The sequence below is a fragment of the Geotrypetes seraphini genome, chromosome 8, assembly GCF_902459505.1.
Source record: "Geotrypetes seraphini chromosome 8, aGeoSer1.1, whole genome shotgun sequence".
Classification (NCBI taxonomy): domain Eukaryota; kingdom Metazoa; phylum Chordata; class Amphibia; order Gymnophiona; family Dermophiidae; genus Geotrypetes; species Geotrypetes seraphini.
The window spans coordinates 156357610-156370005 of NC_047091.1; the positions used below are offsets into that span (position 1 = coordinate 156357610).

Below are 12396 nucleotides of genomic sequence, written 5' to 3' on the forward strand. Positions count from 1 at the left end.
AAATTGTACTTAACCCTTCCAAAATGCCCTTCCAAATCTAGTAAAGTATATAGAAAACCTGACAGAGAAGAGACCTGAGAAAAATTGGGTGAATTAATCTTTATCTTTTACCAGTTCTCCGGCAGTCAAGAATTCCGGGATTCAAGGACTCACCTGATAGCGCACTGCTGATTCTGTAGAGTGCTATCGGTTGGGTATTTGGTTTGGCCACTCGGACGCAGGGGTGAATTTTTGGAAAAAGAAATGCTGCAGATTGGACCCAGCTTAAAACTGCTGTACCAGAGTACAAGTTGCAGTTGGTCATCGAATAGTTTAATATGCCCTTTGATATCACCAGTCACAAAATACCTAGGAAAAAAAAAAAAGTCCAATGTAAGTGGGAGTTAAGGATGGATTGGATCCAGTGGTGCAGTGGGGGTAGGGGACTAGAGTTCTATCTCTGAGCCATCAGGTAGTTGTAGAAAGGTGAAAGGAAGCAAGTACAAAGGGATGTTTATGTTTATTAAAAGCTTGATATCCCGTTAAATTCAAAAGGTCAAAGCAGCTTGCTAAAAGTGGGATCTGGATAGGCCCTGCTGTCCACCCATATACTCATAGAAACATAGAAATAGACGGCAGATAAGGGCCAAGGCCCATCTAGTCTGCCCACCCTAATGTCCCTCCCCTACCTTCGCCCTGTGAATAGATCCCTCCCCTACCTTCGCCATGTGAATAGATCCCATGTGACGATCCCATTTGGCCTTACAATTAGGCACGCTGCTGGCCTCGATCACATGCAGTGGAAGACTATTCCAGCGATCAACCACCCTTTCTGTGAAAAAGAATTTCCTGGTGTCAGCTCGTAGTTTCCCTCCCTTAATTTTCCACGGGTGCCCTCTTGTTGTCGTGGGACCCTTGAAAAGGAAGATATCTTCCTCCGCCTCTATGCGGCCCGTGAGATACTTGAACGTCTCGATCATGTCCCCCCTCTCTCTGCGCTCCTCGAGTGAGTATAGCTGCAATTTGTCTAGCCGTTCCTCGTATGGGAGATCCTTGAGTCCTGAGACCATCCGGGTGGCCATTCTCTGAACCGACTCCAGTCTCAGCACATCCTTGCGATAATGCGGCCTCCAGAATTGCACACAGTATTCCAGATGGGGCCTCACCATGGATCTATACAATGGCATAATGACTTCCGGCTTCCGGCTGACGAAACCCCTGCGTATGCAACCTATGACTTGTCTTGCTTTGGATGAAGCTTGCTCCACTTGATTGGCAGCCTTCATGTCCTCGCTGACGATCACCCCTAAGTCGCGTTCTGCTACCGTTCTTGTAAGGATCTCGCCATTAAGGGTATAAGTCTTGCATGGATTTTGGCTGCCCAGGTGCATAACTTTGCATTTTTTGGCATTGAAGCTGAGTTGCCAGGACCTAGACCAGCGCTCCAGTAGGAGTAGGTCGTGCATCATGTTGTCGGGCATTGAAACATCATCTATTGTGCATTTGCCCACTACATTACTTAGTTTGGCGTCATCGGCGAATAATGTTATTTTACCCCGAAGCCCTTCTGCCAAGTCCCTTATAAAGATGTTGAATAGGATTGGGCCCAAGACCGAGCCCTGTGGCACTCCACTGATCACCTCCGTCATTTCAGAGGGTGTGCCATTCACCACCACCCTTTGAAGCCTACCTCCAAGCCAGTTCCCAACCCATTTCGTCAATGTGTCACCTAATCCTATAGAACTCATCTTGCTCAGCAACCTGCGGTGTGGTACGCTATCGAATGCTTTGCTAAAGTCCAGGTACACGATGTCCAGGGACTCCCCAATATCTAGCTTCCCCGTCACCCAGTCAAAGAAGCTGATCAGGTTGGATTGGCACCATCTCCCTTTAGTAAATCCATGTTGACGGGGATCCCGTAGATTCTCCTCATCCAGGATCTTATCCAATTGGTGTTTGATTAGAGTTTCCATTGGTTTGCTCACTATCGATGTTAGACTCACTGGTTTGTAGTTTACTGTCTCCATCTTGGAGCCTTTCTTGTGGAGTGGAATGACGTTAGCCATCCTCCAGTCCGACGGGACGCTGCCTTTCCTAAGGGAGAGGTTGAAGAGCTTGGACAGTGGCTCCGCCAGGACATCACACAGCTCCCTTAGCACCCTGGGGTGTAGGTTGTCAGGCCCCATTGTCTTGTTAACATTGAGCCTTGATAGCTCACTGTAGACACTGCTGGGCGTAAACTCGAAGTTACTAAACGGGTCAACTTAGTCAACCCTTGTCTGTAGCTGAGGGCCAAGCCCCGGCGCTTCTCGGGTGAAGACTGAGCTGAAGTATTCATTTAATAGTTGGGCTTTTTCCGAATCCTTTTCCACATAGTCTCCGTCTAGTTTCCTAAGACGTACAATCCCGCTTGAGTTTTTACTTCTGTCACTGATATACCTAAAGAAGGATTTATCTCCCTTCTTGATGTTTTTTGCCAGAGACTCCTCCATGTGGAACTTAGCTTCCCTGACTGCCGTTTTGACGGCTTTTGATTTGGTCAAGTAGTCTGCTCTAGAGACCTGTTTCCCCGATTGTTTGTAAGAGATGAATGCTTCTTTCTTCTCCTTGATAAGGGCTGAGATCTCCGCAGTGAACCACTTTGGCTTATTGTTCCTTCGCCGTTTACTTACTAATTTAACAGAGCGGTTTGTCGCTTCCTGTATGGTGGCTTTCAAAGTCGACCACATTTCTTCCACGCTATCGGTTTCTGCTTGTCCTTGTCACACACATCCTTACCATCATAACCTTCCCCCACCCACTTTACCACAAACACACTAGCCTTTATGATGGTAAAAATTAGCCGCAGCTCAGTTTATTAATCCATAACACATAAAACATATCTTAACTTCAATTAACATCATAACTAAAAATAGCTCCTCCTGAGCTACCAAAAAATACATAGTTTCAGTGCTCTTGACCCCGCCACCATAGCAAGGGTCAGAGGGGTGGTATGTCCCTCATGCCCCTTTTATCCAGGTCACCTGACCTACTGGGCACGGATCCCCACCTGATGAGCCCCATGACCCAGCAGCTTGCGAGATCCGCACCCTCGAGCTACAAACATCCGCCAAAAACAATGGGCAGGTGGGTGGGAAAAAGCCGCCCTGGAGGACCCCGGAAGGAGCCGAGTCCTCCAGGGTCCCGGCTTTATGACCTCGCCCCCTGCGCCTTCCCTGCCTCCCATCAATCAATTTAAAATTCCTAACGTGACAGGCCCTCCACCCAATCATACCCAATTATTCCACCACCCCCACCCCTGCCCAACTAACCTAACAAAGCCCAGCTGATGGGCGACATGAGGGCTCTACCAGCACGGGGGTCTCAGGCTCCCATAAACACAAGCCCCTCTTTTACACAGCCGCCAAACTCTATGAGTGTTGGAGTATTTTCTTTGCCAGCCCGCAGTAGAAGCCTCTACCGCAGCTTTGTTAAAGCCAGCAAAAGTCAATTTCATGAAAGGAACGCCAAAGAAAAGGATCTGGGTATCACTGTAGACAATACAATGAAACCTTCTGCCCAATGTGTGGAGGCGGCCAAAAAAGCAAACAGGATGCTGGTAATTATTAAAAAAAGGATGGTTAACAAGACTAAGAATGTCATAATGCCCCTGTATTGTTCCATGGTGCGACCTCATTTGGAGTATTGCGTTCAATTCTGATCTCATTATCTCAAGAAAGATATAGTGGCGCTAGAAAAGGTTCAAAGAAGAGTGATCAAGATGGTAAAGGGGATGGAACTCCTCTCATATGAGGAAAGACTAAAACAGGGTTCTTCAGCTTGAAAAAGAGGGGGCTGAGGGGAGATATGATTGAAGTCTACAAAATCCTGAGTGGAGTAGAATGAGTACAAGTGGATCGATTTTTTACTCCGTCAAAAATTACAAAGACTAGGGGACACTTGATGAAGTTACAGGGAAATACTTTTAAAACCAATAGGAGGAAATTTTTTTTCACTCAGAGAATAGTTAAGCACTGGAACGCATTGCCAGAGAATGTGATAAAAGCAGATAACGTAGCTGGTTTTAAGAAAGGTTTGGACAAGTTCCTGGAGGAAAAGTCCATAGTCTGTTATTGAGAAAGACACGGGGAAGCCACTGCTTGCCATGTATTGGTAGCATGGAATATTGCTACACCTTGGGTTTTGGCCAGGTACTAGTGATCTGGATTGGTCATATGTGGAACATTATTACATGTTAAGGCCCCATAGATCGATATAAATGCCGTCTTTTCCTTATAATGACTGGGATAGCCATGCAGATGATAACCCGAAACTGGAAGAATTATGATCGTCTAAATTTCCCTTTCTGGTGGGATAATCTGTGCTCCTGCTATAGATATGAAAAACTGAATGCAGATAGTTTGGGGCACAGTAATTTTTTAAAATTAGTTTGGGGTCTATTGGCATCTTATGTTACTTTACTATAGCAGGTCTTTGTTTATAAGTCAGTTTTTATTTTCATACACATCCAAGGATGAGTGGGAGGAGGGGATATCTCTGTCCTAATTTGACCTTAGAGTATTTACACTTGGGGTAGGTGGAAGGAGGGAGGATATTATTAATTTGATTAGGGTAAGATTATTGGGGAACTCTATGTTGCTGTGTTTTATGGAATAGCCACTGAATGGATGGGAGAAAATAATTGATTATATATAATTGTAAGTTGAATGTGCTTGTATTGATGTATTATATGTTATATATATATATATATATATGTTATATATGTTATATCTTAAATAATAAAATGCTAGCCGCGCATGCGCACTTGCCTCGCGTGTTCCCTGATCCCTTTTCTGTCAGGATGTGGCAAGACAAGTGTGCATGCGCGCTTATTACATCACTGACGGAGAGCAGCGAATGCAGGAAGCGGAGGGCCAGGTAAACAAAAAAAAAAAAACAATCGAGCGAGCCGGGTCGCTGAGAAAGCGCGGGAGACCTGGCCCGGGCTGCGGACGGGTAAGGAGCTGGGGCAGTGAGCCTTCCTTGCGACTGAAATGGAGCCTGGCCACCCTCCGCGACAGACCACAGGAGTCCGAGTCCTTTTCCGCTCATCCCCCTTCCCGCGGACCCGACTACCTTGGCGATTCAAGCAGCGTGTGCACCAGTCTTCACACGCTGCTTCGGGCCCTTCTACTTCCCTGATTTGCTCTGCCGCGTCACTGATGATGTCATCAGGGATGTGCCAGAGTAAATCAGGGCAGTAGAAGGACTCAAAGCAGCGTGTGAACACTGCTGCACACGCTGCTTGAATCACCGGGTAGGTAGTCAGGTCCGTGGGAAGGGAAGGGGGGGGGCGCAAGGACTCTGGGGAGAATGGCAGACACCGGCCCTTTACTAACTTCCGTGGACAGGGGGAGCAGGAAAAGGTGCTGATGGACAGGGGGGGGGGAAATGAAGGGAGGCCTATTGCTGGACAGAGGGAGCAGAAAGAGGTGATGATGGACAGGGGGGGGGGGAAATGAAGGGAGGCCTACTGCTGGATAGGGGGAGCAGGAAGAGGTGCTGATAGACAGGGGGGAAATGAAGGGATGCCTACTGCTGGACAGGGGGAGCAGGAAGAGGTGCTGATGGACAGGGGGGGAAATGAAGGGAGGCCTACTGCTGGACAGAGGGAGCAGGAAGAGGTGATGATGGACACGGGGGAAAAATGAAGGGAGGCTTACTGCTGGACAGGGGGAGCAGGAAGAGGTGCTGATGGACAGGGGGGAGGTAAAACAAAAGGAGAAGGGCTGCTGCTGGATAAGGGGATCAGTGAAGGGGTGGTGGTGGACACAGGGGAGGTAAAAATAAGGGAGAATGAACAGGAAAAAGCGGCTAAGGAGACAGAGAGAGAAAGAAATAAAGACAGACACACATTGTCACAAACCCGAGCCCAATGCCGGTCTTGTGCCAGTTAAACCCCGGAGAAAACATCCCCTGAAACTAGTCCGGGCTAATCACTGTGTCCCTGATAGGCAGGAACAGGACCAGGAAGCATAGGCTGTGTTCAGACCTGCTGCAGAACACAGCCTGGTGAAAACTGGCAGGGCCCCTTTAAATCCTCCATTTTGTGAGAAGCTGGCTAAACAGGGGAGAAGGCAGCCTCGGCTGAAGGAAGTTCAGCCCCTGAGTAGGGCTGGGCGTGGTACAGCAGCTTTGCACCATTTGGAGAGCTGGCTGACCAGGAGGAAGGGAGACACTGGAGAAGCTCTCAGGTGGAAGGAGCCTCCAAGTTCCCCAGAGCCAAAGGACATTGAAATGCTGGACTCTGAACCAGAAGGAACAACCCTGGTAAACCCAGATTATGAAACAATGGATTGCAGTGCTTTACCAGAGGTGGGATTGATTGAAGAAATGGATATTAATTAGTTTGAGTTGCTTTCTGAGTTTAGATTTTTTTTGAATGTTTCATTTCTGCTGTACAAAAAGTATTTTCCTTGAGCCTGCTAGCTAAAGGGATGTATGCTAGCGAAGGGTTTTACTTTGATGAGAAGTTTTTTTTTTCTCTTTTTGCCAAAATGGCTGCTGTGTTAAAACTTCAGCAATTGCTTTCATAAGGAGTGAATATCCTGAAAGCTGGGGCAGAATTTGCCCAACACCATAGTGGAAGATTTGCAGGTTATTTTGCTCTTGGTAACAAGGAGCAGCTTTGGCGAATCCGCCAGCCTTCTGCCACTGCTTTTGAGAGGGCAGCACTGCACATTGCAGAATGACATATGTCATTCTTGTTTGCCAATTTACAAATAAGACTTTGAGAGAGTCAAGGACTGCCGGAGACTCTGTGATACCTGGGACATTGATGAAAGAACTTTGGGAAAGTTATCCAGACCAGGCTGGTAATTACAATATATTTTGTTTTCATGATTATGACCAAGACCTTTTGAGAACATTTTCTTTTTATGCATTTTTGCTTGGACCTGTTCAGTTGAACAATAAATTTGTTTTCTTTATTTCATTACTTACCTGTGTGAGGCCATTCTGTTTTATGCACATAGGATAAGTTTATTCACAACAGGGCCTTCCTCCCTCTTGGGGAAGCACGCTGGGAGAATATTGTAAGCGTGGGCCAGTTACCGCAAGCCTCGAGGGCCGGCCACGCTACAACATATATTCTAGCACCCGTTAATGTAACGGGCTATAAAGCTAGTATTATATGTTATATTGCACTATTGAAGTATGAAAATCAATAAAGAATTTAAAAAACAAAACAAATTCCATCGTTAACAGAGCACAAATTTGTGCAAAACCTAAATGGACATTGACTTCATAGCACAAGCAATACAATGTATGGAAGGTGATGAAAACAATACTTCAGAAAACACTATCTCAACCCACAGAGAGGAGCAAAATCGCCCTCCCAGGTAGCAGTGGACAACAAAATATCCTCTACCTCTCCCCCAATCCACCCCTAACCTTCCCCAAATCATAACATCATCAAAAGCCTTGGAAAACTTCGGACTCTTATAGTCTTTCGAGATACAGCTCCTCCATTTCCAAAAAAACAGGGGTACAAGTAAACCCCTACACCAACAGATCTTGAAGAAAAAAAAAGTCTCTTGAAGTTCAGTTTAAATTTTGTCTACGTATTTAGTCTGTGATTACTTATTCCATACTGGGTGAGGGTGTATCTCTGTTCTGTGTGTATGAAAAGGACATAGTTTTCTGCTAGCACTGACTGTGCAGGATCGATCTGTATGAATCTAGCATTTTTAGTTTTACAATGGGTGTATTGATGTTCTAATGCTCACTGCAATGTTTAAGATGCTGCCTTTTCTAGGCGCTCTCTTGTTGTGTTACTCAATTATTATATAGAGGAGGGGGGGTGTTAAAATGATCAGCCCCGAGTGTCAAATATACTAGGTACGCCATTTACTATCATGGAAATCCTGTGAAGGGTGGGATTATTACAGGACTTGTCCGGTATGCAATAATTCAAAAGCCCCAATTTGCATTTTCTTTCTGGAGTTGCTTTTGCAGAGCTGTCACTGCTCTATATGACAAGTGAAGCGGAGGCAACAGGACTGGATAGCAGAGAAAGCCAGCAGCAGCATCCTGGCACCTATGGAAATTTGGCACTGGAGCTAGTTTTCTGCATTTTCTTTCCCCAGATCTGGGCCCGATGGGGGTCCCCAGCCTAACAAGAACACAGAAAATATGTGCTGTGAATAAAATCTGGGAATTGTGAATGTTTCCCTCACATTATTCCTAACCTCAGCCAGCCTAACAAACAGAAATCAGGTTTGGGAATCATATTTAATAAAAACCAAAACAAAACACTATTTAAATCAATAGTACACACTACATTTTTCACAATTATCAGTTTTGGGGCTTTATTTATCTTTCTGCTAACTTTCATTAATTTCCTTTTTTCACTCTTTACAAGCTATGTCAAACTTTTAGAGAATTCTTCTTTCCCTGAGTAGTGATCGTTCCGGTGTCAGGTCAAAACCGCGGAAGACAAAGGTGCGCTCCGACAACTGAGCGCAGCACGGAGGCGCGCGCTGAAGAAAATAACTGTTTTTAGGGGCTCCGACAGGGATGTGTGGCGGGGAACCCCCCCACTTTACTTTATACAGATTGCGCCGTGTTGTGGGGGCATTGTGGGGGGTTTGGGGGGTTGTAACCCCCCACATTTTACTGAAAACTTCACTTTTTCCCTAAAAACAGGGAAAAAGTTAAGTTTATAGTATAATGAGGGGGGTTACAACCCCCCAAACCACCCACAATGCCGCCGCGATCTGTATTAAGTAAAGTGGGGGGGCTCCCCAACAAAAAACCCCGTCGGAACCCCTAAAAACTGTCATTTTCTTCGGTGCGCGTCTCCATCTTGCGCTCAGTTGTCGGCGCGTGCCTTTGTCTTCCGCGGTTTTGTCTATGAACCGATCGTTCCTCAGCTGTTCATGGTGGATTTATACTCCAGATACATATTACAGAGCTGCTAGTTCCAGTAGAGAGATGTGCTTAGTAAGTCCTGGTATTATTTGTAATCCCAGATCCTACCCACTGAAATCAGCACTGCAAGTGTCAGAATATATCAGAATTGGTTATAAGTAATCCAGGACTGGTCTAATATCTCATTCCTAGGAATGCTGTCTAGGGTTGCCAACTGGCTTCAGATCTTCAGAACAGGCTGATCCAGTCCTAGTTTTACTCCACTTTATGAATGGATTTCTACCTTGCTTTTCTTAGGTGATATGCTAAGGAAATCAGAACTACAAATTCCTGCATGCAATGGGGCAAAGCTAGGTTCGGATCAATCTGCCTGAAAAATCTGGCATCACTGGGCACCCACAGTTGTGTGAAAATAGCACAGATGCCTGAATAAATATTCACCTTGATGTAATTCCAGTTCTTGATTCCCCCCCCAAAAAAATCACTTTAAATATTAAACTTTGTTTTTCCTTCTGGAAAATGCCATATTTTAGTACCATACATCTGTCCCATTTGATATAGCTAAGATAAAGTGCTTCTTTATTTGAAAAAGCATGCTCTGAGCCAAACTGCTGTTTTACTTACGGTACCCATCCTCTACTTTCCAAACAATTACTCTTATAAAGGAAGCTGTTACAAATGAGAAGCTATGTCACACATTAGAAACATTCAAGATAATGAAGGGAATAGACTTAGTAGATAAGACAGGTTGTTCACCCTCTCCAAGGTAGAGAGAACGAGAGGACACTCTCTAAAGTTAAAAGGGGATAGATTCCATACAAACGTAAGGAAGTTCTTCTTCACCAAGAGAGTGGTGGAAAACTGGAACGCTCTTCCGGAGGCTGTTGTAGGGGAAAACACCCTCCAGGAATTCAAGATAAAGTTAGACAAGTTCCTGCTGAACCAGAACATACACAGATAAAGCTAGTCTCAGTTAGGACACTGGTCTTTGCCCAAAGGGCCGCCGCATGAGTGAACTGTTGGGCACGATGGACCATGCTCTGACCCAGCAGCGGCAATTCTTACGTTCTTACCTGTCAGTCATAGTCAGTACAGTAATATCATCTTTCTGCAAATGCATCAGCTTCAGGGCTTTCTTATTATGTGGTTTTCTAAAACAGCCAGTGGGCACTGCTGATGGGCAGATAGTCTCCCATACAACCAGTTTTCCAACAGATGTGCCCGTGAGAGCTTTAGAGGGGCTGACAGCAAAAATCGACTGGCTAAAGAATCCAAGAGTCTTGTTGAAAGTCTGTAATTTATAAAAAAAAAGAAGAAAAAGATCACTAGGTGACAGCAGCCTAGAGGTGTACTGGAAGGAAGAGACATTCCTCAAACCACTTTAATGGGAGCCTTTTGGAGTAGCTCAGCAGTTAGAGAAACCAGTTAAAAATCTGAGAAGCCAGTGTTCAAATCCTATTTCTCCCAGTGACACTCTTAATTTACCCTCCATTGCCTTAGGCACAACTAGACTGTAAGCCCACCTGGGCAGGGAACTAACTCATGTACCTAAATGTATAACTTGTCTTAGAAAAAGGTGAGTAACATATCTAAAATCTCTCACGACTGGTATTTCCCATGTAATTCCTTTTCTATTAGTTTCATGCAATGTATCCTTCCCATTTATCCTTATGTAGCATGTTATGTCCGTATTGTTTATGTAAGTCTGTTTCCCACTTTTTATAATTTTTTTAAAGTATTTTTTAATTCTCTGTATAATTGTAAACCGCTTTGCATTTTAAAAGTGGTATACGTAAGTCCAAATAAACTTGAAACATATTAATTTAACTCCGAGGTGCTGCTGCTTTAAGGAACTTTTCTAGTCACACATATATATATCTCTCAATACATTGTACACTGCATTAAGTCAATTGCGATTGGGCGTGTGGTTCAGAAATGAACGCAATAAATACGTAGACTTGAAAGTGCTTATGCTGTTTAAGATGCCAAAGGGTGTGGGAGGGGCTTAGGCAAGGCAGGGGAGTGCCAGGCACGTACAAGCTAATGTTTTAGAATATTGTCAGTTATGTGTATAATTGACAGCATATAGGAGCGAGCACTTACACCGGGCTTTGGCATGGCATACGTGGTTGTGCCTAAATTTTAAGCACATAAATGCTGACTTGCGCTAGTATTCTATAATGATAATTAGATGCATAAATGTTGAAACAAAATTTGCACTTAAGGCACATCAGCCTAGAAACATAGAAACATAGAAAATTGACGGCAGAAAAGGGCCTTAGCCCATCAAGTCTGCCCACACCAATGACCCACTCCCTAACGTTTATTCCCCTAGAGATCCCACTGAATATCCTATTTTCTCTTAAAATCTGACACGTTGTTGGCTTCAATCACCTGCTGAGGTAGCTCGTTCCAATGATCGATTACCCTTTCGGAGAAGAAGTACTTCCTGGTATCACCGTAAAATTTCCCTCCCCTGACTTTCAGCGAGTGCCCTCTTGTCACCGAGGGCCCTGTAAGACAGAAGATAGCATCTTTGACCTCTATACATCCCGTAATATACTTAAAGGTCTCAATCATGTCTCCCCTCTCTCTCCGTTCTTCCAGCGAGTACATCCGCAGTTTTTTTTAGCCTTTCTTCGTACGTGAGTTCCCTGAGCCCCAAGACCATCCTGGTAGCCATTCGCTGAACCGACTCCATTCTCAACACATCTTTCCGGTAGTGCGGTCTCCAGAATTGAACACAATACTCCAGATGAGGTCTCGCCATGGATCTGTACAACGGCATTATGACTTCAGGTTTTCTGCTGACAAAACCCCTACGGATGCAGCCCGTCATTTGTCTTGCCTTGGACGAAGCCATCTCCACCTGATTGGCAGCCTTCATATCATCGCTAATGATCACTCCTAAATCACGTTCTGCCTTGGTCCTGGACAAGGTTTCACCATTTAGTGTGTAAGTTCTGTGTGGATTTTTTTTACCTAGGTGCATCACTTTACATTTTTTAGCATTGAAGCTTAGCTGCCAAGTTGTCGACCAACTAGTGCCTAATTTTAGCTGAACTTCATAGAATTACCTCCATAGTCCTGGGGCAGGACAGAGCAGAGCCTGGATGAAAACAGAATTTATTCAGACACTGGCAATATCTGTGATTTGCATAATTACCCTGGCAACTTAGGGACAGCAAAAATGTTGTTCTATGTTACCAGGAAAGCTATCTGAATACCCACCCTGGGCAAGTCACTTAATTCCTCCATTGCCCCAGGTACACTAGATAGATTGTGGACAGGGAAAAATGCTTGAGTACCTGAATAAATTCATGTAAACTGTTCTGATCTCCCTTGGGAGAACGGTATAGAAAATGGAATAAATAAAAATATTGCCGGTATCCAGAAAATTCTGACCATAGAATTTGAATATTGCCTTAATCTTTTTTTCTCTGATTGATGCAGAATTGAACAAACCTATTCTTGTCAGTGGAAACTGGGCCCGCTTAGGCCCTAATT

General features: G+C 44.8%; 1 protein-coding gene across 3 annotated transcripts in view; it reads right to left on the reverse strand.

Annotated features, from left to right (window-relative positions):
• CFAP251 (cilia and flagella associated protein 251) overlaps positions 1-12396 on the reverse strand; it is a 171579-nt gene that overhangs the window by 100740 nt on the left and 58443 nt on the right. For all 3 annotated transcript variants that reach the window (XM_033957400.1, XM_033957401.1, XM_033957402.1), the window contains 2 exons: positions 9963-10180; positions 154-348 (listed from right to left, as the gene is read on the reverse strand). In XM_033957400.1, the coding sequence (XP_033813291.1) occupies positions 154-348; positions 9963-10180 (413 nt within the window). The remainder of the gene's footprint in view (positions 1-153; positions 349-9962; positions 10181-12396) is intronic.